The sequence below is a fragment of the Lepisosteus oculatus genome, chromosome 5 (assembly GCF_040954835.1).
Source record: "Lepisosteus oculatus isolate fLepOcu1 chromosome 5, fLepOcu1.hap2, whole genome shotgun sequence".
Lineage (NCBI taxonomy): Eukaryota > Metazoa > Chordata > Actinopteri > Semionotiformes > Lepisosteidae > Lepisosteus > Lepisosteus oculatus.
The window spans coordinates 52,797,281-52,822,238 of NC_090700.1; the positions used below are offsets into that span (position 1 = coordinate 52,797,281).

The window sequence follows — 24,958 nt, forward strand, 5'->3', positions numbered from 1 at the left end:
TTAGTATCCTAGCTTTGTGCTCTTGCATCAGTATCTAACACAGTTCTCTAGTTAAGTTTACAAGAAATATATCTTCTGGTGTATGTGCTCTGTGCAGGGTACCTCAAAATTAACAACAGAACTGTAGTTCAGTGGTGCCAATTCTACTATTTTAGACCAAAGAGTCTTTTTTTTTTAACAAGAAGTAATCAATAGTTCCCACAAAAATACACAGCCCAAATGCGCAGCTCTAAAATGTTATTGTTTGTCATAAAATTTAATTTGGTAAAACAAATTGTAGTGGTTATTGCACATTAGGAGGAGATAATTGCTCTCATATGCTAGAGCAGTGAATTGACTCAAGCTTTGGGTCGGTTGTGTAGTTTTTTGTGGTCAGTGACAAAAGTGTGGTGTGGTTTCTTCTGTCTAAAATGTTTCACCACCTGCGATGCAAGGAGAGACCTGTACACAGACAAGCACACACTCATCCTGTCTCTTCCCCAGTGTCCCTTGTCATACTACAGCATCCTGAAAGCAAGTGTCCTTGTCATGTGCTGTCTTTTGAGTATGAAATTTATCGTAGCATGCACGTCCTCTGTTACAGCTCCCAAGGAAGAACAGAGTAGACAGTTACTACCTTGTTTGGAGCAACAGGTTAGGATAATTCAGATACCGAGGGTCACTAAATAGGGTTAATCTCTACAGTCGTCTGTGAAACGAACATGAGTGCCTTTTAGCAGAAATATGTGAAGGTATGTTGTGGGTCCTGGCACATACAGTATATAAAGTAAGCAAGGGTTCCAAGTGTGTTGTTTTGGTCAGAGATAATTTTTAATTAACTTCACAAGCTGATGTTTAAGGCACTTTGAAATGAGAGCATTCCAAGTCTATAATTCATTAAGCAGGTTTCAACCACGTCATCAACACTGGTGCAAAGGCAAAGTGGTCTTTCGCTCAGCACTTATGACCACTTGCTGGATAAGCACTTGGATGACATTCTGTGTTCTGCTTCAATAAAGTACTGGCAGCTATAAGTACAATGCTGTTAAACAGTAGGTGAGGTTGATATTGTACTATACATTTAAAGCAGATGATGTAGTTTGGAGGGCAAAGATTAGCCAGTAAGCAGACTTGGGTAACCTAGACTTGCTAAGTTTGTTCAGTTTCTTGTTACCAGACTTTACGGTGAAAGACAAATCTTTCGGAGCATTCTATAAAGCAGTACGCGATTTAGAGGTATACTGCTGTAACAGCTCATTTAATGTGATGGGCTAGGATTACGTAAGGTGTAGAATTTAAAGAAGGATTTAATGAAAGTCAAGAGCTAAAGGAGCTCAAGAATGTGATCTGTGGACCAGAGGTGATCTGTGGGCCTACATTTAACGACAGTCATATTTCATTCCTCAGTGGAATGTTTCACTCTTCAGCTCGAAGGAGTGTTGTGAAGGGTGTTATTTTGTTTAGAATTTGTGAAGCCACCTGTGTCTACAATAGGACAGAACCCAAACACAATCAAAACTCTGGAAGTTCCTGTAAGCACGTGGCATCGCACAGCAACAGATTTTGAGGTGTTTTGACTTTCTTGGGCCTTGGGTAGTGTCAATGAAATCTGTCAAGCGAAGATACTGTACAGTGTTAATGGTATCGACCCCCTCACCCCCTTCCTCTATTGTTCTAAGGGAGCCAGGCGGGCATACCTCAGCTAAAACACCCTGTACTATACTCAGTCCTCATTACATTACTGGTCACGCAACTACAAAGCAGGCAGTCAACAGTCTGGTATCTTGAGAAGGTAGCTGGAGCTGATTTGCAATGCCGGGCATCACAGAGATGCCAGCGACAGGTTGCAGTTGTTGGCACAGGTTCTGAGAACTGAAGCAGATGGTGATGTGCCCCAGCCCCTTCCACATCCCAGGCCTGGTGTGCAGCCACATCCCGGCTCTGGGCTGATGTGTGTCCGAGCTGAGATTGACTGTCTGTGCCAAGGAGAGTTGCTCAGGAGAAAACAGGGTGGAGAAAAATTGCTAGGCCTCCTCAAGGTGGCCCACTGAGGGCGTCTTTCACGATCCCTCGTGTTTAATGATTTATTTTAGTTTTTTTAAATTTACTTGCATTTGTTATGACTTTAGGTCCACACATATGGACTGGCTTCAACACTGGTAAACAGTTTGCCATGTGAATTTTACTATTTCAAAGCCAGATAAAAGGCCAGAATTTTGTTTCTGCCAGAACATTACAGCTACTATTTGCATATTGATGAAAAATGTCCATCAAACCTCTTCATAACATAGACTTCATTAAGTGGCTCATCCAGTTAAGGCAATTGGTTAAGTTCTTTGGACAAGATGCTGGGTCATGTGACTAGCCTGCCATGACCAGAATTCCCCAAGAAGTCTTGCGTGATTGGCTGAGTGCTGCCATGGTAACGGTAGGCATTCATGAGGCCTGGTCCTTTTAGCTTTCAGTAAAACAATAACTCTTGTCACTCTGACAAGGGGGCAGCGGCAGGTGTGCTGCTTTTCGAATCCCTGCTAACTCTCCTGCAAGGCCCTTTGGGGACTGTAGCACGTGAAGTCATGAGCAGCTCTGACAGTCTTTAAAATGATTGACAATTCCAAACTGGGTAGGTATATAATAAAACCGAAAAAAATTCAAGGAGAAGACCTTTGTTCAATTTGTTATCTTTGCCGGTCTCTACAGAACATTACCCAAACCCATTTCAAGTGGTTTAATAATTTAGCGAAGAGAATTGTTCGAATGCTGCATTAGTAATCTGCAGTAACATTTGAAAAAAAAATCAAACATTGACACAACTAAATATTGGAATAAAGATTAGAATTCACCGATTCAATGAAGGTTCATTTCTGATGGCTAATAATAATAATAATAATAATAATAATGGCTTTACTTGCTGATTTAATCCCACAAATTACCTTTTGTATAAATTAAAAACATTTCAGACATGTCTGAACAGGGTATGCAGGTAGTTTAGTTTTAAGAAATCTAAACTAAGGTCAGTCACTGTGAGTTATTATTTTTTTCTGCACTCATGAGCCTGTAGACAATGATGTCATGAGACTACTGAAGCACTACCCTTGGCGCTGACAAGGACATGAAGTGCTGTACTCCCATGATGCTGTGAGAATGGACTATAGCAGTGCAAAAAGAGCATACTACTGTCATTCTGTTTGGTTTTGTTTGCAAAAAGGAAGTTGAACAGTAGTATATTGTGTCATAACCTATTAAATAAGACAGAAGCACATATTTTATAGAACGTTACAGAATCTGAGTTTATACTACTGGGTTTTGCTGTGGTGTCTGGTTCTTAGGTGTTCAGTTTCCAATATTTGTATATTTTGCATTGATATATGAGAAGATATTAATGTAGATTGTCTTAGTTTCCAAGCTTGGAATGGGATATGCTTCACACTGCTTCTCATAGCAATGCTAACATAGCTAATGGTTGAAAGTTTATTAAAACAGAGTGATTGTGGATGTTAGGGTACATTAGTCTGCAACTATAAATGGAAATGGAAAGAAAAAGAAATATAATGGGATGATTCCTGGAACCTTAGAGCAGATTGTATCCTGAGTCTGTTCTCTGTCTTTTTCCGAGACTGACATTGCAGACTGAATTGCAGTGCTGGCTTTTTAAACTGTTTCAGCCCCCCTGTCTAAATGATATTTAGAAAAACTGTCTGAACCGTGGCCACACTGCCTGTTCCTTCTTAAAACCATGTATTTCAATGTTTCTTATGGAAAGTCAAAAGAAAAATGATGGTGCAGAGGTGATGCTAGTGTTGGGAAATGATCTGGAAACCGAACAAGATTTTTTTTCTGGAAAAAGATCATTTAAAAATAGAGGCTAAAGAATGGTATAAGGACGTAGATGGTTGGGATGTAGCTCTTCAGTTGGTTCCCAGACATTACAAGCCCGCATATTTTTAGCACAAGCTAAATCCTTCTGAACTGTTTTGGTTTAGAACATGAAAGTCCCATAAAATCCATGTGAAAGCTTTTGAACAGCAAGTCTGTCTGGAAGCCCACAACTGCAGCCCCTCCCCTGCTTTGCACTAAAGCTGCCTCTTCTGACCGAAAGAACAGACTGGACAGACAAGGTACACTATAAGTAACATGTCGATTTTGTAAAGACACAGCCTTGAACGTTGGGGTGTCTTAACGCTAATGATCTATTTTTATTTTTAAGTCTGAAGAAAGAAAATGTACCCCTGTGCCAAACAAATAAGGAAATAGTCAAGGGAATTTGGGGCTCCATTGCCACCCTAAACTTGACGGCCTGTGTGCAATCAGAATGAGCTGAACTACCAATGCAGCACAGCTGGTAAGAAGCAAAGCTAATGCGCTGTTGCAGTTCTGCTAGCTCCATGTCACCGGCTAAGACAAAGGGAGCTGGACTCTCACATTGTTGGAAGCTGGACATGGACCAAAATTCCTGCAGTACGAAAACATGCGCCAATGCAGCAAAATGAGTATGCTGGGCCAGGTTCATCAAGGTCTTTCTAACAACATGCTGGACGCGCCTGGCACCTAGAAAGGCCTGCTCGACACTGAACTGTACACATCACGACATCAGGAGTGAACCCGCCCAGATTACACAATGTACACTTTTCAGTGCAAAAGGTTTGCACGTGTAGTTAAAGGTTATTTGGATGAGCTGCATTTAAACTAACACTGAAAAGTGTAGTCATCAAAAGAAAAGAAGATTTTTTTTTTTGCGTCACGTTTTAAGGTGTTTCTTCCCTTTTCAGTTGTTGGTGTGTTCTTGTTTCTGGATTCTGGGGGAAGGGGGTGTCTTGTGTGACATCCCGGGTGGAGCTCCGTCAGCACTGTGACATGGGGCAATTTGTCATTGTCTTTGATACTGCAAATATGGGGGCGTTTTAAAGCACAGTGGCTGACAACAAAACAAGGTGTGCATATGCCCTGGACCCCAGGCAATCTTCCATATTAATCGTAAGAAGATAGTACTATATTTATTCTGCTCCTGCAGCACTGATGAAAACCTCACAGTAGATGTGTTTAGTGCTTTAAAGACATCTAAGCATATTAAAAATACATTATGTATCTCAAGAGAACAAGTTAAAGAACACTTTTTTTACTGAAATTGGACAACTTCCATTTATGTTCTGTTACACAGTGGACTAAATCCGGGGCAGTAAACTTTGATAAAACCTGTTCTCAAAAATTGATATTTATGTTAATATGCACTGACTTTCAAGTGTGTGTTACAAGCTCATCTGTTCTTTAATGTATACTTTTGTCAAACAGCACATGCAATAGTACCTTAGGCCATAGATTCAAGTAGAATTTTGCTTGGAAGGACTCTTTAAGGCTTCTTGTATTTTTCTTTGGGTTGAAAGACAGGATATTTTACCATTCTATTATTTTTAACCCTTCATGCTGTAGACTACATTATTGTAGATCAGAGTATCGTTTTAAGATTCTACACATACTGTATGTATTGTTTTGCAGTACTTTCATTCAAAAATTAAGTGGTTCATGAAAGTTGATTACAAGGCAACTTTTTGTTGATAGCAGGTGTTTCTGCAAAAATAATGGTTTTATTGCATTTATCAGGCTAGGAAAGCATTCTTCACTTTCATTGATACTGGGAAGGTCTGAAGACATTGTGCATGTTTGAGTTCACAGTGTTAAATAAGCAATCATAAACAGGAACAGAAAACGATCTGCAATTTTGCAGTTTTTCCGACATCTGTATTTCCTAACATAGGCCTGCTGTCTGTCAGAATAACACAGTTTATTAATCCCATTAAACATTTTCCAGTCCAAGAGGAGATGCTGCACAGAACAGTGTGCTTTTCAGCTCTGCCGTGCTCCTGTCCTTCTCAGCATCAGAGAAACAGCTTTAAATAAAGTCAAGAAAATAAGTTTCTTCTTCCTCTGGCCACTCAGGTTCTCCACAGGAACAAAGTCCTGGCGGAGTCACTGTAACGACAAGCATCTGAAAGCCATTACAAGATACTAGACTAACGGGAAAGAAGCACTATCAAGAGTCTAACTTTTAACAACCCATATTTTCCTTGCCGTCTTCCAAAAAAGGCATGAGATGCTTCGGCATTTTTCAATGTGGCTTATTTCTATTTAGAATTGAAACATAGCAGAATACTACAAGAAATCTATTTCAAAACCCCAAGATGTGTATGGGTTTGTGATAATGATGAGCCATTTATGAGTATGTTTTTGGTAGTTTTTGAGTTCTAAATTGTATAATTTGAATACATTTCTGATTTTGTTGCTTAAACTTTTTCCTTGAAATATGCTGGACTGAAGCTCTAGAGGACTTTGAGAGTCATTGCTCTGCATAGATCTGCTGCACAGATCTGTTCTGAACAGTGTTACTAAACCTCATGCACATACTGTATGCTGTTCTGATCAACTTGCATGTGTTATTTAGTGTTTCCTCTGATCTGCCTAAGCAACAGAATTCTTAGGCTGTACTTCCAACTGCACAATGAAATAGAAGTATTGACCTATATCTTGTTGTGCCGGCATACAAATTTGGAGATGCCACATGGCTCCATTTAAACCTCATTCTGATGTACAGTACCACCCTCCCAAGAGGTTAGGCACAGGCCTGGTTTGCATCATGATTCTTATTAGATCTCTTTCCCATCCATCTGATTTGAATATGTTGATTTCCAGCAGCCTGCCAGCGATGACTGCAGCCAAATTTATTTTTTCTTTCTGTCATGCTTCAGAGGATTGTGCTATTGGAATCACTTCCAAGTCCAAGCATGTAAAGCCCTTTTTAAGTCCTTGTTTAAGTCGAAACATGGCTTTTATCCGTGCGTTGTTGAACCATCTCCATCTTTTGTCTGTATGGCTGAAGGTCTTGTGGACCAGAAGGACACCTCAGTCTGGCATAGCAAAGCATGTCAGTGCATTGAATTGGAAGTTTGGTTAACAAAACTCACATTCACTTTCATCGTGCCCCAGTTACATCACCTATATAACCTCCTTTTATATAAACCCACCCTCTACTGTCCCCATGTGCATTAAGAATTTCTATACTCATTGTCCTAATTTTGGGTTCTCCAGTTTAGGTTGACTAAAAGCTTGACTTTTCTCTCACAATTTGTTTCTCTAATGAAATGCTTCTGTTTTATTTTGGAGAGGGGAGACTGGAATAAAACAATATAAGAGCACAACACAGAAAAACCTCGGAAATCTTAGAAACAGGTGGTGTCATACATTTTTTCCAGTAGTTTCGGGATTAATCGGTTCCGTTTCTGCTTCACCCCTCTGCTTTTCCTAGTACCACCATCCACGGTCTCCTCTGTATATTGTAATGTGTTTTATCTTGTGTATTCTTTTTATGTATTGTTGTTGTCATTCTGTAAACCTCTTTGAGAAGCCACCTTTAGAGGTGCTATATAAAATATAGTTTATTATTATTATTATTATTGGCTTTACCCAATGCTTGTGAAGTCATGTTTAATAATATAGTAACTTGCTTCCAAAGAAGAGGCCGGGATGGTTGGGCGTGTGATGGGTCTGGAGGAGGCTGCCGCTCCCTGACGTCCCGCTGTGTTGCAGGTGAGCGTTCTGACCACGCTGGAGCGCCGGTTCAACCTGCAGAGCACCGACGTGGGCGTGATCGCCAGCAGCTTCGAGATCGGCAACCTGGCGCTCATCCTCTTCGTCAGCTACTTCGGGGCGAAGGGGCACCGGCCGCGGCTGATCGGCTGCGGGGGCATCGTCATGGCGCTGGGGGCGCTGCTGTCGGCGCTGCCCGAGTTCCTCACCCACCAGTACGAGTACGAAGCGGGGGAGTTCTGGCGCGGGGAGGAGGGCAGGGACGTGTGCTCCAACTCCTCGGCCGAGGGGAGGCCGGACTCGGGCTTTATCTGCGGGAACAGGACTAACACCAACATGATGTATCTGCTGCTGATCGGGGCGCAGGTCCTCCTGGGGATCGGAGCCACGCCGGTGCAGCCGCTAGGGGTGTCCTACATCGACGACCACGTGCGGAGGAAAGACTCCTCGCTTTATATAGGTGAGTGGACCGACCCAATCCGAGCACGGTCGCGGGTTCGCGCAGAAGGAGAAGAGGTTGTCGCCTCGTTAGGAAGGAAGCCAAATCTGATGCCAAAGTTAATAACTTGCAAGGTACGCATTCCAATATAGTAGCTTTGTATGGGACTGTAAAAGGAAGCTGTGGTAATGGTGGGCATCATGTCTGCTTTCTTTGGTCCTGCGTGTACAGGACCAGTGAGCGAATATAGAGTAAGTATTCAGAAGAGAATAAGATATTGTTCAAGTTCCACATTTTTGCTGTTGGTCTCGTCATAGTCAACAGTTACTCAAATCTGGCCTTTGCAATTTGGAGTACTTTGCCGTCAGCACTATCGATGTTTGCCTTGCTAAAGCACTAGTTTTAACGGCACGCTAGAAAGTATATGTTGATACTTCAGGTGCACACAGCATTGCAGCCGTAGAAAGGCAGTTTTGTATCAGCTGGTGCAGATTCATGATTGCCCGGTAACTGGTATTGACTGAGGTTAAAGTGGTGATTGGGCCATTGCTGAACGTGGTCAATAAAGAAGCAGTCCTAATGACCTGAATTTTGATGAACATGGTCAAATGCATTGGGATGAAGTCATTGACGTTAACTGTGATAGAGATGAAACTATATACAGTTCCTTTGCATACAAATAGAATTTCCTGAAGCTTTTCCAATGTTAATTTGCCACAATGCACATTGCACTGGATGAACAGTACAGGACACACACACAAGAGATGTCTGAGAAGACTTTGAAAGGACCACTAGTCCATGGAGCCTTATAAAAGATCCACAGGATTGTGATATGTAAATAAACATTGTGGTATAGCATTTCACAAGCTTGCTGACACATAGTTTACCATGTTTAATTTAATTTTTGTTTATTGTGTGCTTTACTGTGTTTGTGCTGTGGTCCAAGACTTCTGCTTCTTTGGATCACATTAAAGCACGTGTGTGCACAAGGGGTCTGCTATATTACATGCAGTAGTTCCACTGTGTGAAATAAGAGCAATATCAGAAGCTGGTCCCGTCCAGCCACTGCTGCTGTTCCCTTGAGCTGTACTGGTGGAACACAGATCAATATGTGTTTTAATGTTTTATCTCTTAGTCTGTTATTATTGCTACTATTATTACTATTATTACATTTGACTGAAAGACAAGGAGGAGAAAGGGTCTAACGGAGAGTGGAAAAGGAGACTGTGGTGTTCGTGTACATACAGTATGGTATAGTGTCCGCACACTATAAAAAAAGCAGAGAAAAGTCACTTTTTACTTCTCCGACTGCTTGCAATGAATAACAGCCTTTTTGCCCATCTGCTGCCTTGGCATCAATTATTATAACAATGCATTCAAAGCACTTTATGAAAGTGCCTTAAATGGCAGTAGATTGTCTCTGAATAGGCACTGAGGTAAGCTTTTAACCTTTCTGCAACTTTTGGAAATTCAGTCATGTCTGCTTACTGTTCATTTCTCCTGTTCTGTTGAACCAATGGTCCTGTCATATGTTTTCTTCCTATTAGCGTTTTAGTGTGTGGTGATTCCTGTATTTCAGGCAAGCCATATATTATTTAATCCCCCCCCACACACACACACACACCACAAGGAGAATCCTAAAACCTTTTTTATCATGATTATGTTACCTGTAAATCATACTATATGATAAGATTAGAGTGTGCCAGTCTGACATATTTGTGATCGTGGGATTCTGCTACATGGAACACACACACATTTGTTAGCACAGTAGAGGAGGTGATATCTGTCATGTCTAGTTGAAAGAGTGTAATCTTGGATATAAATTTAATCTGTAAAGGCAGCAGGTGAATTTTACTAGCTTTAGTCAGGCATAAATCAACTTATAACACACATACTGTATACACATATTAATACCTGCACCTACAGAGCATCTAAGCTTAATGTTATTGATATTAATGTCACTGAGATTAAAGAAGACCATTGTGTTGTTGTCAGACCTTTTACAATGGAGAAGACCTTAAAACATAAATGCTGAAACATCTTATGCTTCTGATGATTAATGCCCTCCTTTCTACCATAAAGTTGAATAAACATCTTATGACATAAGTAAAACAAATAACCTTTACCTTGCTTCCTTATCAAATGCAAAATTTAACTACATAGCCAATGGGTTATAATTAATTTAAATATATTTATTTACAACTAAAGTGAATAAATGTTGTAATCATTTAATTCTGGTAACAATCTCATTGCTTTCCTGTAAAATGTGCTGGCTGAGCTTTTACTGTCCGATTAAAAAATTATAGTGCAATCAGAGAAGACAAAAAAAGGCATAAGACATAGAACAGTGAGCAATTTCACCAAAAAAAGCCTTTAATGTTTTAAGCATTGAAATGCTTAAAGGGGAAAAAGTGCGACGGCATTTTCCAACATCACTGTGATGTCAAGAGGGGCTGAAAGTCTTCTGTGACAGAGCAGTTGGCTTCTCTTTGTCCTTTTAGCAGCATAAGGAGCAGCACCGAGCCCTGAGGAGATGGTGGAAGTGCAAGGAGTGGTGGTGACTGTAGGAGAGGAGCAGGCTGCAGGCTCTGTGGTTCCAGAGCGAGCCGTGTCACTGCTTTATCTGATGGGCTTTTATGGCCACTGCACCAGTCAGGGGAGTGCCAGACCGCCATCACTGTGTCGGATGAAGCTGTAGTTCACTGGTTTGATAATAGAGATCAGGCACCAGGGACTGATTGAGGATTAGTAAGGTTAGCAAACAGCAGCTATGTTTACATCTATTTGTCACCCAGACAAAAGTATTTGTGACTGACGGAGGGATGAATTTTCAAAAGGTGGAGCTCAGCTGTCCCTGGAGGCTGTTAGAGGCTCTGGTGACCTCCATGGTTCTGCAATTCCCCAGTAATGACATTTTCAAGGATCTTCAAAGGATGGGAGCACAGTTATGGATCATTTAGGACTTTTCTCTGAAGCCTGATTTGATTTACTGATTTACTTACAGTTCTTGAAAGGTGAACACCGTCGAAGGCAGCTGCCAGCGAATCTTCAGTAAATGTAAAGTGAATTAAAGCAAAACCTGTCTGAGTGTGGCTTTTTTTAATGTAAGATTGGGAAATCAACACCTTTATGTTTCAGAGGTGAAAAGGTGCTGGATAAAAATCCAATCTGCTATTAAAGAATGACAAGATAATAATAATTGCCTTTATTTACTGTACATGGTAACTTTCATCCTAAAGATTGACTGCATTTCCGATTTTAAGTGGGTAAAGCAGGTGACACGAAAGCAGAGTAAGATCAGGATGTTACCTCCTCAGTAGCCACCTTTCTTAAGTGGCTTTGGGGTATAATAGTCTGATCTGCTCTCCTAAATAAAGCACGCAGTCCCTGTCAAAAGCAGCTCTTCCCTCAGGGCAGACACTGGGCTGTGATCCGGTGGCTGGGGAACCCGGGGCTCTGTGAAGGTTGTACCTGAGCATCATGCAAATCAGGCTCTGCCTCGCATTGCATGGCTCTTTGTTTTGTTAACCTCCTCGGGTCCTCTGTCTGCCACTGTCTGCACTCCCATCTCCTAGGGAGCCCCTGGCTACAGACGACAGGGACACCGAGCTCAGCCTTCTGTTGATAACGAGTTGCAGGACAAACCACCTGTGTTGCCTTCAGGTTAATGCTAAAATACTTTGTAGTGATGCAGAAGGGTCTTGCGACTGTCTGTTGCTATGAGATGGCTGCCACAGTCCACAGGCTGCTCTGCCTACAGTATGCACCGAAGACCTTGTTTAGGAGGCTGAAGAGGTTAAAGAAAATGTGCAGAAGAGGCTGCAGATTATCTGTTTATCTTTTTTCTAATTTGAGTACTCCCATCCTCTGTCCTCTCCCAGCTGGCCCACAACCAGTTACAACCAGTTACCCACAGCACTGCTTCTTCTCCCTACAGCCAAGGTAAAGATCCATACAGAGAAGAAATATGAAGAACCATCAATTGTAATACAGTACACCTCATATATAGTATTTGTTTTTTGCACAATTGTAAATATCGAGAGATTTATTCAAATGCATCTGAAAGTGTAATGAAAGATATTTTCAAGATATGTTTATAAATCTTTACAGTAATCTTTGGTGTTTTTTCCACAAATACAAATTTTAATGTGGTCCTAAAATATATTTCAATATAAATATATCTGTTTTAGGTCTTATTAAAAGTTCTTACAATATGTTACAAACATTCCTTAGTTTTTAAATATGCTTTCAAAGGTTTAAATATATCCACAAGTTCCCTTTATTCTGACCATAATAATTAGGCTCAAACTTAGACAGATATGTATAAACAGTGAATAAACACAGCTACCTTCCTAGTACTCACTTTTGCTGCCAGTTACTGACTGCTGTACAGCATCTACAAACACCTCAGATTGCATTTGTTTTTGACACCTGTTGATAAGGTGTGAAGGAGTCCAGATAAAACTGCCTTTTCTTTATGAGGTGCATGATGACAGCAAATTTCCTGCTGTTCTAAATGGAGTTTCCACAGAAGGTTAAGATCTGAATTTAAAAATATTCTCCCTTGTGGCTGCAATGTCATTCATTCTACAAATAGACTCCTCATTCTGCCAAATAGATCACATAAGTGTCTGAATCTGTCAGGGGGAAAGGGGGGGAGGTACATTCGAAGTAGGACTGTCAATCTTTTTAATCTTTAAACAAGAGATAGGTACATTCAACATAATCCTAACTTTTATCACATACCCTAAAAGTTGTTTTTCATCCATATGGTTCTACATTTATAATACAAAATGTACTTTCAGAGCTCATTGATACACAATGTGCTTTTGGCTGTGGCTGTTTTTTTAAAGCCTTAGTTAATGGGTGGCTGTCTCATTGTGATTTGCATCACTTATCTGATAATCACATCTCCTTTATACAGAATACAGAATTATCTATTTGAGGGGATGGATCCCAGCTGTGTAAAAAACAGCACATCAGCTGTTCAACTTTGTCTTTCAGAACTGCAAAGATTCCTGCCATCTCTGTTCTCATCGGTGCCTTGTGTTTTCAAGGTGACAAGAAAAGGCCTCTGTGAAAATAATTGGTCACTGCTTCACAGAGTGCCACCTTTCTGCCTTTTATCAGATAATGAGATTGCTGTTATCCTTACAGATTCTGTTGCTAATATTTAACAGGAACTAGAGGCTTCCCTATATAATGGGATACTGAACAAAGAACTTCAGCTTCCATGTACTAAAGCTTCTGGGTGGTTAGAGGACAAAAACACAGATGTTGCAGCTCAATGGTCCTTACCTTTACTAATTTAATGACATATTCATCATATTCAGACAGCAGGCAGGACACACAAAGGGTCGTGAATACATTTTTGAAAAGAAACCCAAAAGATCAAGGCACAAAGCTTTATCATCATGTTTGATGGCTTTGAAGAAACTTGTCTGATAGCTTTAAAAAAGGATACTATGATTAAAATGGACTGCAAATAGGAGATACAGGAGCCTGGTGAAACCTTGATCATACAGTAAGTATCTGTCTCCTAGCAAGCAGCATTTTTGATAATCCTGGTTATATTCCTTATTATGCTCAGTGTTGGGTATGCTTCAATGACTGATTCTCTTTAAATGAGAACCAGCTGTCTATGGAATAATTCTCGTGACAAAGTTGCAGTCGTCTGATTTTCCGCGATCCGGCATTGGCAGACTCTAACCCAGTTCTCTGTGAATATTAGTCAAAATGACCAGTTGACTCACAGCAACAGCTTGTTAGACAACCTGAAAGCATTAACAGTTGCCACTGCCCACTTTCCATGCTGTGATCTTGTATCACAGCTCATGTATTGCATTTTGGCAGAATTCCTTTATACAATGTTTTCTACCGATGCTGTTGTTGAAGACATTTACTGTTATGAGGTAATTCTCCTTTATCTAGCTAAAAACTGCGGGTTGCACAAATGATGTTGTGTTTTGCAAGAGGTTCGTTTAACTAAAAGCATAGTTTGTCCTTTTTTGTGAAAGACGTGATCAGAGGTAATGGATGTCAATAAATAGCATGTTACGACATTCAAAAGATTCGTTTTTGGACCTGCATGTCATTATGGTTCAGCATTTCAACTGAGGAAATAGTTTGGTGTGCAATACTCTGAAAGACCATTTCCAGTGAAAGAGACAATCATTTCCTGCCCATTCTAGTGTTTTTAGATGTGCTGGGTTTTGCGATCTTAGGTATATAAATCACAACCCAGTCTCTTCCTCCATTCAGAAATGCCACCTTGCACATATTTGTCTGTGTAAAACATGTGAGAGGCGGCGCATGCCCAGCGATGATGTTCACTCTCTGCCGCAGGAAACTCTCCTGTTGATCCCACGCTGTCAGGCCAGAGCAGCGCTGCAGAGGCGTGTGTGGGCGACAGTGTAACGTTGGGGTGAGCCAGCGCAGGACCTGGGAGCAAGCGAGCTGAGAGCCGAGCGCCGCTGAATGAGGCCACGTGCCCAGCTGATCCTCCTGATCCCCATGCTGTAGACATGTGATTCACGTGTTATCAGCTTGGATAAATGGAGACCATTGTTCAAGAAGTTAAGGAGACAAAATATTGCCCAGCAACGTGTGGCAATGAAGGTGAACTCCCATATATCCTCCAGGTTTCACTACGGAGGTTACCAGCTACCCTAGTGCGGAGAATAAGCAGTATGTAAAATAAAACGTGCTGGGGAGACATTAAAACTTAAACAGTTAAAGCCTAGGCATTAAAACTCAACAATGTGTTTTGATGGGTTATGTTTTATTTCCTTGCATTATTCAGTTATTCAAGACAGACCTGTGAATGTGAAGATTTGTCAGCTTTCTGCAGATCTCTTTAAACATGTTACCCTAAACATTGAGAATAAGATATAAAACAATGAACAGCATTAAGAAAAATGATGTAGCATACATGCAATTCAATATACTGCCAACATGTAATGAGAGAAAAAAAATCCCAGATCATTTCCTCTAAATCTCAACTGGTCATTAACCTCTAAGGGGTCACTAAAGCTTTTAGACATATTCTACTGTGTACAGTTTTTTGGTTACATTTAAACTGCAGTTAATGGCTATAGATGTCTAGGAATTTTAATTAACACTTTGAACTAAGCAATAATTGAGAAATAGCTTTCAGGATAGTTATGTGAATGCTTTAGCTGGTACCAGGCGTGGAAGAGGATTATTTATAATGATTAATCACGGGCTATGCTGTTAGACTCCCAGTCAAGTGCAGATGTTGGAGGCTGAAGTCAGTCTGACCTCCAATAAAAGCTGAAGAGATTGAAAGGATGTCACATGACACATATCATCCTGTTGTTGTAGTAACCAGGAGTAAACATTACCTAAAGAGTCTGTTCAATCTGTGATGCTACTCTTCTACAAACAATATTGAATCATCTGGCTGAAAATCATTCATATTACTGTAATTCTGAATTTAGTCTTTACAGTATATCCCATTTCAAATTCTGCAGTAATGAAAAAATACAATGTCAAATACATGCCTGGGATGTCATTGGTTACTTCATAGCATTTAGCCACAGAAAGTGAATCCCCCTGTCACTTACCTAATGACAAGGCTGGAGCACTGGGAACTACTTCAATGAAAACAATTCACAGGTATGATTTAAGCTAGAAATGAACAAATGTGTGTGAGTATTTGTAGAAGTCTAAAAACATAATATACATGAATTTCTTTTCTGGGAACATTTTCTCATTTTGGGCCACAGTTGAAATCTAATAAAACTTAGAAATCTGTCTGAATGGCACCTGTTCATGTTGACAATACATTTAAGCTCTCTCATTTCAAAACCATGCTCTGCTGTTGTCTTAATAAAGCGAAATGTGGGTTTATTCAAAGCTTTGCTGAGGTGCCTGTTTTGGAAAACCATTGCTCTGCAGAATCGACTTAAATGTGCCCTTTCTTCAGCACATCAAAGAAAGCTTTGGCACAGCTGCCAGCCTTACCTGCTTTTCAGCTGAGGTGCATCTTTATAAGTTTATTGCCATTTCACCAAAAATGACACCTTGAAAAAGACATATTCAGCTTTAATGTTGCTGCAGATATTCAGAGGGATGTTTGAAATCAAGCTACTGTAAATGTAATTTTAAGACCTCGAACTTGAACTTTATTGCCATATGTAACTGGTACCTGTACTGGTACAATGAAATTGTTATTTACAGAAGGTATCTCAATTGTTAAAACAAGTGTAAAACACACAAAGTGCAGACAGTACATCATGATAATATACAAACAAACAGTAGACAATGTACAAGTAAACAAGTAAACATTTCGAATGCAGACATGTAAACAAAAACTGCAGATGTGCAATAAATAAAATTACAATGAGGTAGATGGTGTAGGTGTGATCCAAGGGGCATGGCCAAATGTGTTCGCCAGTCACACTGCTTGTGGGTAGAAACTATTAAAAAATCTAGTGGTAAGTGTCCGTACGCTCTTGTATCTCTTGCCTGAGGGCAGTGGGGTGAAGAGCTCTATGTGAAGGTCTTTCCTTATCGTTGTTCTGCACTAGTTCTAATTAATCTCTGAATTGATTGTCAACCCTTGTGAGAATGAGTTTCTAAACGTGCATGTTTTTATTTTGGATGGATCAGACAGGTTTGCACTGGAAAAATAGTTTTGGCTTCTTGTGCCTTTTAAGTACATGCTGTTATACTGTCGGTGGCTCATTTATGTTTAGGTTACAGGTCTCCTACAGTAAGTAGCAGTCTGTAACTCTACAGGATGCTGATGCAGACTTTGTTCATCAAGTGTTTCAGCAGAATGTAGTAGAGAAAGTGCACCTGATATTGATGGAAATACAATTGATGACTTTGCAAGAGTGCACCCAGTTTTAATGTATTGTAATTTAAAACATTAGAGCCGCAGAAGACAGTTGTAGTTCTCAAAGGTCATAGTCTAAATACAGAATTAGGATGTGTCTTTAAATCATTAGTGTTTTATAACTGCTGGGGAACATGGTTCCAATCAATTAGTTGCAGTAATTTATCATTGTAATAATGAAACAGTCATATTCAAGTCAGCTCAAATTCAAGTTTGACGAATTCTTCTGTGCAATGCATGTTTTCCATAATTGTGTGCGTCAGAGTATTGTTAAAGCTGTCAGTACAACTTGCATCATTTGTGAGCTGTGAATAAAAGTGAAGACATACTGTAATAGATAGACTTTTTAAAAAAGGGAAAAATAAAATTCCCATAGTCTGCCTGCCTGAGTTATTAAAATCACGAAACTGTGACCAGCAATATCACTAAAGCAGATGAAAATAATCAGGCAGGAGAGTTGCTGAATTTTGCTCATTATTGCTCTTAAGCCAGAGAAATGTCACCTTGCATTGTCAGACATTTGAAAATACAGCTTAAATTACCTCTGCCAAGGTGACGGAGGCATTCATTAGCTGAAGTGAACCTCATAGAGGTTTTGTAATGTTCCTGTCATGACTCCAGTGGAGACTTGAGGTTCCTTTGCTCAAATAGGGGTATGTTTTAATGAGAGAAAATCTTGGACATATGGTTAGTTACATGACTGTAGTAGAGAAAAAACGTCCTCGCTAACCAGGATTATACAGATATAAATTAACGGGACGAAAGGCAATTTTACACTTAGGATTTCAAGTCTGACAGCAATCAGGATATTACTAAATTTGATAAAAACCTGTTACAACTTCTGCTTCCCTCTTCCCCGTCCTCAGCCTTACAGACGTGGTCCTATTCCTAAAGTGTTAAGCTATCATAACAAAATTACTGGTTTGTTTTTCAGCAATAAGAAAACAGAACAAAGAAGCTGTAAAAGGGGGCAAAAAATATCTCCTTTCACAATGTAAGAGGTCCTGTAGGCAGATCCAATGGTACTTTATGGTTTTGGAACCTGTGAGTTTTTTCTCCCTTTTTGAAAAGTGTGTGCAGATAAAGCTTTATGAATACGAGCCAAATTCCCCAGAGGAGGAGAACAGCAGCAGGGGCCAATGACTGCCCACAGGGCAGAAGGAAGAAATGCAATATTTTAACATATTTCATTAAAAACTAAAAAGATTGGGAGTCTGTGCTTAGGCGATTTATTGCTCTGTCCTCTCCGAGAGACAGGGAGGTGATTTCTGTTGATCAATGTGCCGGGTATTATGAATATTCAGTAGGCATTCCAGCACTAACACCTCTTGTTAGAGTGGAGCAGGTCCAGAGGGCTGTGGTGTTACAGTAAAGCAGGGAAAAAAGAAGAAAGGGAAGAAAAAAGCAGAGAAAAAGCTAAAGAGAATAAGTAACTGGAGGTGGGTCCAGCTGGTATTCTCGCCTGCACAGCGGAGGAAGACACTCGAGACACAGTGTGGCCAAGCGGAAGAAGTGAAAACATTGGATCGCTCCCATGTTACAAGACTGTATTAATTAATTTGGTAGAACAATGTTATAGAGATTTAGAAATGTTTAATCAAAATTGTTTTAGTTCCTTTCCATAAAACAGAGTAATCGCATACTAACACTTGGCCCCAGGTGTGCTTAACTCACTAGCATCCTGCAAGAGGCGGTATATTGACATGGAATCCATTCTCAGAAGATCCAGAGAGAAATAGTTTGAATAAATGCTCCTTTGGCTGGGCTTGAAAGGTGTTGGGCCAGCTGCTCCAAGCGTAGAGCCGTGAACTTCACACAAAAAACGTATTTTTAGCTTGGCAATTATGTCGAGTGAAGATGTTTGTTTCTGGCTGGCCAATAGTGCAATTTACTTTCTTCAGAACATTTGGATCCTTTCTCCTTTTTACAGTTTTGCAAAAAAGAAAGGAAAAAGCACAATTTCGCTGAATGCCTGGGAGTATTCATTTATAGAACAGGGTCCCTGGAGCTCTGATAGGACTAGAGCTTACAACAGTAACAAAAGACAGTTTTAATTTGGGAGAGACTGCTCTAGCTGTCCCAGCATTCCACACAGCAGCCTGACTGCAGGGAACAGCCCAAGGCAGGAATGAGGAATAGAGAAAGGGGTGGGGTGACTAATCTTCTCACATGTCTATAGATCCTACAGCAGCAGCGTAAGTACAGTAGGTTGATGCTAAGCATTCAAAACTACATTTTTAAAAAATTTATGTTAAACAAGAAAGACAAGAAAGGTTAGAAACCCTTTTTCCCCCATCTTCCTATGGTTGCTGATAGCACACGGTCCCAAAGTTGGTAAAACCAGTTCAAGGTTTTTTTCAGCCTCATCCAAAAATATGCCTAAGAGTCAATGGAATGATTCTCACTGCAGAAACACCCTTCAATCAGGCTCCGCCTTCTACTGTCTAGATATGGGTGTTCTGTTAGCTTCAGCCAAGCAACTAGGAGAGATCTGATCAACAGGAACTCCATTCCTTCTGCACTGTGACCTTTTAGTCCATGTCTAATTCTGGCTCTGCCCAGGGGATTGGGCAGCAAGGCTACAGAACCCCATATATTAAGATTATGGGTTGCTAAAATATACATAGGCACTGTTTTCAGTGCCAGAGAAGGCATAATTGGTTGCGTTCATACAGTCACAGCAGTCACAATAATAAGAAAACAAAAAAGAGTCTCGTATAAAAAAATCTTGATGTGAAATTCAAAAGGACATTATACATGGTAGTGAAAGATTGGCAACGCCAGGCTAAAATATACAGATTTTTTTGTTCAGGAGATATTCCAGATGTCCGTGACTCAGAACACGAAACAAAAACAGGTTCATGAGAAATTATTCAGACTTTAAGTCTACTGTTAGAGATGGTCTTTGGTATCATAGCTTCTCCTGTTGTTTTTTAAAAAAGATGTTTCTATACAAACAATAGTTTCTATCTCTTCTCTCTTCCATTCTGTTCTGAGCTCTGTACAGACAAACACTCACATATGACCAGGGGTTTGTGTTGTGTTCCAGTCATAAAGATCTCCTGAAGAAACCTAAGCTTGTCCCTGAATCCAGCACAGAAGGGATATCACTGAATATCACTGATATACATTGCATATCTGACTAAACTGTTCTTTTTCTGAAATTTCCATTCCACTGGTATGACTATTCTGAAGAGCATTGTTTCCATATTGCCCTGTGAGATCAGAACAAGTACTCTTTATGCCAGTCACAGGTTTTGGTAACATCTGAATGAATTTAATATACTGTACATTTGTAAGTATATATATATAGAGAGACATACAGTACTGTTTATAGACACACATTGACCACCTGGAAATCAAGCTTGAGACATTAATGTACTCATTTTATCAATTAAAAATTGGATAGAATTATAGAGTGTTTTAAGAACTTATTTTGTTTTATTTTTTATGAATTAGGCCCACAAGACTTGAGCTAACCATCAACAGAAGTATCAGCTTTTGTGTTACAGATTAGAATAATATAGGCTCATGCTAGCCTTGCTGATGCCTCCGTGGAAATCCCAAAGAGATTTGACAAGCCTCCAGATGCAGTATTTCAAATCAGAGATGGAGTTTCACTTGGGCCTGTTTACATAAGCTCCCATACTAAAAATCAGTCCATGCATGTAACGTCGTCTTGAAGGATTAGACTTTAAATGGGTTTTTTGTCCCAGTGATAAGCTTTATGTGAGCGGTGTACGCTACATTGATGGCTTTTGTTCAAAAAGAAACGGCATTTACTGATGTCCCGTTCCCCCCTCCAACCCATGCAGCCACCCACAGACTGACGAGGATTACAAGTGATTATAAGCTGGACTGTTGTACTTAGCTGTCATCAGTCGGTCAGTGTTATATAAATTTGTGTTGTCCACACAAACCTGCCTCCTCTGTGTTGTACACTGAGGATAGACTAACTCAAATCCTGGCACCGCTGGCAACAGCAGCACCAGATTAGTTTTGTGAAGGGTTTGTATCACATCCTGGGGCCTTCGTGCTGAAGCACCTGGAGCACAAACCGATGGAGTAGTGGTCTGTTATACAAGCTGAGCTGGCCCCAGGGTGGAGCACTGTAGCCACTGTGCCACACAGGCATGAGAAAGGACAAAGAACTGGAAAGGGAATCCAGTCAAGACAGGGTATGACATGGGTAGATTATCTTTTTGTGTACCACAAATATGGACCACAGGCTGAAAAACAAAATTACCCCAGAGTTTTCCTTTACATTTTTTTCCACTACCAACATAGAGTTAGAATTTCACAGAGTTCCTTATTCTCGGTTGTAGTTCAGTAGTGGGGGTGTGGTGAATTATTTGCAAACCTGAAGCGATTTTGGGGGTGTTAGGCCTCAACTTCCTACCTGTAAGACGTTTAACGAAAGCTCATCCCAAGCAAGCCTGCAGGAGTTCCCTCGGCCCTGCCTTAGCGGAGAGTCACGTTACACTTGTGTACACACCGAAGTAGCCCGCACACACAACTGCACCAGGGGTGAGGCGTGCCGAGGGTCTGGCGCCAACATGAGGACTGAAATACTCTCCAGTTGGAGAGCCAACACTTCGGCCCCTTGCAACTGAACCGGGCATGCTGCAAGTTTGCAAGACAGGACGATAGCGCTCAGGAGAATTTTATTTCTCATCACCCAGGCACAAACGTCCACCTGATTTCTGTTTCTTTCAGCAGCAATTTCAGTTTTCATCTCTGTGGCTTAGGACTTGTGTCCCCTCGCACATAAATTGTAGCTAGGTACAGTTTAACCTCTGTGTGACATGAAAATGTGGCTTTCCTGTGTGGAGCACCAGGACCGGATGCCAGAGAAGACACCACATTAAGATTGATATGCTGTCATTACACCAACGAGCCTGGTGCTTTGAGTCTTGTCTCAAATTGTAAAATTAAACGCAAAGAAAACCAGCACAAACTGCAGGGAGACTCATTGCACTTTGGCAAGAGCAGCAGGAGAAACATCCCTGTTGCCCCAGCAGCTCAGCTATGTCCTCCTGTCCGCACTCGTGAAGAGATGCATGGTAGTTAAAAATGACAAAACCACTGATGAATGTGTGACGTTTACCAGGTCTGCTTGACATCCAAGAAAACCAGGACTCTGGGCAAAAAATCAAAACCAGTTTATTTTTTATTTTGTTTTAAAATGCCCATCAGGACAAAAAGAGGAGGTTCCTGTTTGCATTTAAAGACATCAAGCAATCCTTAATTACAGCAGATCTGTGTGAATATCAGGTTGAAGATCTCAGTCTTTTTAGAGTGGAAGATGTGTGCAGAGTGAAAAAAATGCCCCCAAAGAGATATTTTGTTCATGGCAGTAAATAAGGTATTTTTAAGAGATTTCAATTTTTAAACGGTTTTACAAATCCTGAAACTTTTTGGGGCTTTTCCTTTTTTTTCTTAGTGGAGTTGTGAAGAAGACATTTAAAAAAAAGCACTGTAAAGAGTCTGGGGAAGAACTGTTGTCATACTTTATACTTTATCCTTACTGCATACTGTGTGTATGAACTCAGAGAGCAGCTGTTGGCTGTGTGAGGGTATTGGGATGGGCTGAGGAGAGACCCATGTGGCTGGCTGTAGCCACTATTGATCTGCGGTGCTTCTCTTTGTAGTGGGGAGCTATAGGCGAAGCTCGGGCACCTAGAAAGGGAGAGAGCCAGGTCAGTACAGATAATCCCCTTCTAATCCACCATCTTCTTATCTCAGGGAAAACCTCATTTCTGTCTGAAACACTAACCTTGGGAGGGAATGGTCATCCCCCTGTTGCTTTGGATTAACCTCTTGTCCGGCTCGCATTTATTCAGCATAGAGTGGACAGATGACTCCTGCTCAGGGAGCACACATTTGTGGAAGAGAAAAGTCCATAAAATGTTTATAATTTGTAGAATCAGTGTACTGAAAACTGGATGAGTTTAATGAGGGACAGAACTTAAAAACAGGGCAGGAGCGCATGTAGACTCACAGGTGTTTCTGTTACTATAGTGATACCTGACTGGGCCTCCATTGTTTACACTGTTCCATCAAGGTAATGCTGTTCTTCATTTAACAAAGAAGTCTGAGCAGCGCTATCTTTAGTTTTTAATCTCATTAGCGCTATACCTGCAGTAAGACAGAGAAACTGCCTGCTCCACAGATTAATGTGTGTTTGCACCAGACAGAGGGATATAGAACCTTAGGTTTCCTCAAAGCCTTGAGGTCAGGCATGGAGAAAAGGTGATGGTGTCTCCTCTGCTGAAAGTACATTCGTTAATAAAAGTTACTGTCTCTTTACAATGCATGTTAGGGATGTTTGGGGCAAATATCCTAAACTTATACTACTGCAAATGTGGCAGTATAAGTGGTAAACTGTAGTATTACCTTTCACGTTACTTTAAATCTGAGTTAAGATAAAACTACTATTTAAATCTGAACTCCGTTCTTTGTTAAATCTAAACTTTATAGTAATGCATCTATGCTGTCACCCTGGAAAGTGTGATTCTACATTTACAGTAAACAGCTGGTCTTTATCTACCACTGTAAACTTCTATTGTTCTCGGAAAAGCATGTAAATGATTGCCTATAAAAAAGGCGCAGGAATATCTCCTGTAGTGCAGAGCCCAAAGTTCTCTTCCCTGTCATTTTCTAAATGAAAGGAACAGTAAGTGTTACCATGTTGACGCGGGTTTAATTTCCTGTGAATTTACATTTTGCCCAGGCAACAGCAAACAGAAACACAGGACCACATGGACTGTGGCACTGGGCTCTTGCAGAACATAACACACAACGCAGCAGGAGCAGGATTCCTGAGAGAAAGAACGAGAGTAAGCCCCATTTATAAGACCACAGCAATGTGAGGAAGGTTACAAATACAAGGAGGTCTTTCGGCTCATCTGACCCACACGATAGTAGCTAATTGATCCCAGGATCTCATCCAGCCATTTCTTCAAAGAAGCCAGGGTATCAACTTCAACAACATAACTGGGCAGCTTTTTCCAGACTCCCATAACCCTTTCCATTTCTCAATATATGACAAGTTGTAAAATGTAATGTCTATTCAGATTGCACTTGCACATACTAGGATCTCTCCTCTTTGCCTTGCAGCTCACAAGCTGTTTTCACCAGCATTGTGCCACTTGACACCTCTTTGTATAGAAGATCAGATCACACTTGCTGTTCTCATGTGCAATGGCTCTCCATCCTGCATCTTGTGTTTTAATTTCCATTTGCTGTGTCAGTGGATTAGGATTTATGTTGTATCATGCAGTTTGATATACCACTCTAATGGATATTGCTGTTGCCTTGAGTTTGTATAGTTATAAGATTAACAGAAGCTGACTTGGATGACTGAGTCAGCCAATCGAAAGAGAGTGGTTGGTGATTCTGTGGAGGCTGGGTGTTATCAAATTACAGTGTGCAGTGTCGAATGTTCATCTTATATGTGACATATTAAGGCAGCAACACTAGCTTTCATATTGTTAACGTGAACCAAAATGCAGCAGTTGCATTTAGGCAGCCTTAAATGGGTCAGTCCCAGTTCTTGTGGAAGTGGGTCAGAGTTAGATAACAGACAGATAGCCCAAGAGAACCTGTGACCCAGCGCGCTGCAGCAGCCTCTTATGCCACACGGCCCCCCACTCAGCCCATCTAACAGTCCTCTGAACGAGCAAGGCAGGAGGAGAAAAAGAAAAGAAGCAGTGTCACAGCGCAGAGCTGGAGCTGACTGTGAGAAGGGTCAGGGGAAGAGAGAGAGGATTGGGAGGCCACAGTGTTTACAGAGGGCTGTCACTCTGTATAGGATACTGACCTCCTCTCTCTCCACTGTTGTGTCAGTGCCCAATCCACATGGCTGTCATACACTGTGTCACAGTGTAGCCTTTAAAGGCAATCTGGGTCAGCCTGAGCCAATGCTGATTAAAAAGGGGATTTTTTTAGTGTGTGTACAGCATATAAAAAATGCTGCACAGTGAATTACCATAAAAAGCATCAGCAAGCAGTTGCCAGGGAATCGCGTGTTAAACGTCTGGCTGTTTTTCTTCACCCACATGGTTTTACTATCAGATTTAGTTGTGTGGTCCCTCCCA

General features: G+C 40.8%; 1 protein-coding gene across 1 annotated transcript in view; it reads left to right on the forward strand.

Annotated features, from left to right (window-relative positions):
* slco3a1a (solute carrier organic anion transporter family member 3A1a) overlaps positions 1-24,958 on the forward strand; it is a 68,346-nt gene that overhangs the window by 7,718 nt on the left and 35,670 nt on the right. Inside the window, exon 2 of the mRNA XM_006628865.3 lies at positions 7,558-8,017. Coding sequence (XP_006628928.1) covers positions 7,558-8,017 — 460 coding nt within the window. The remainder of the gene's footprint in view (positions 1-7,557; positions 8,018-24,958) is intronic.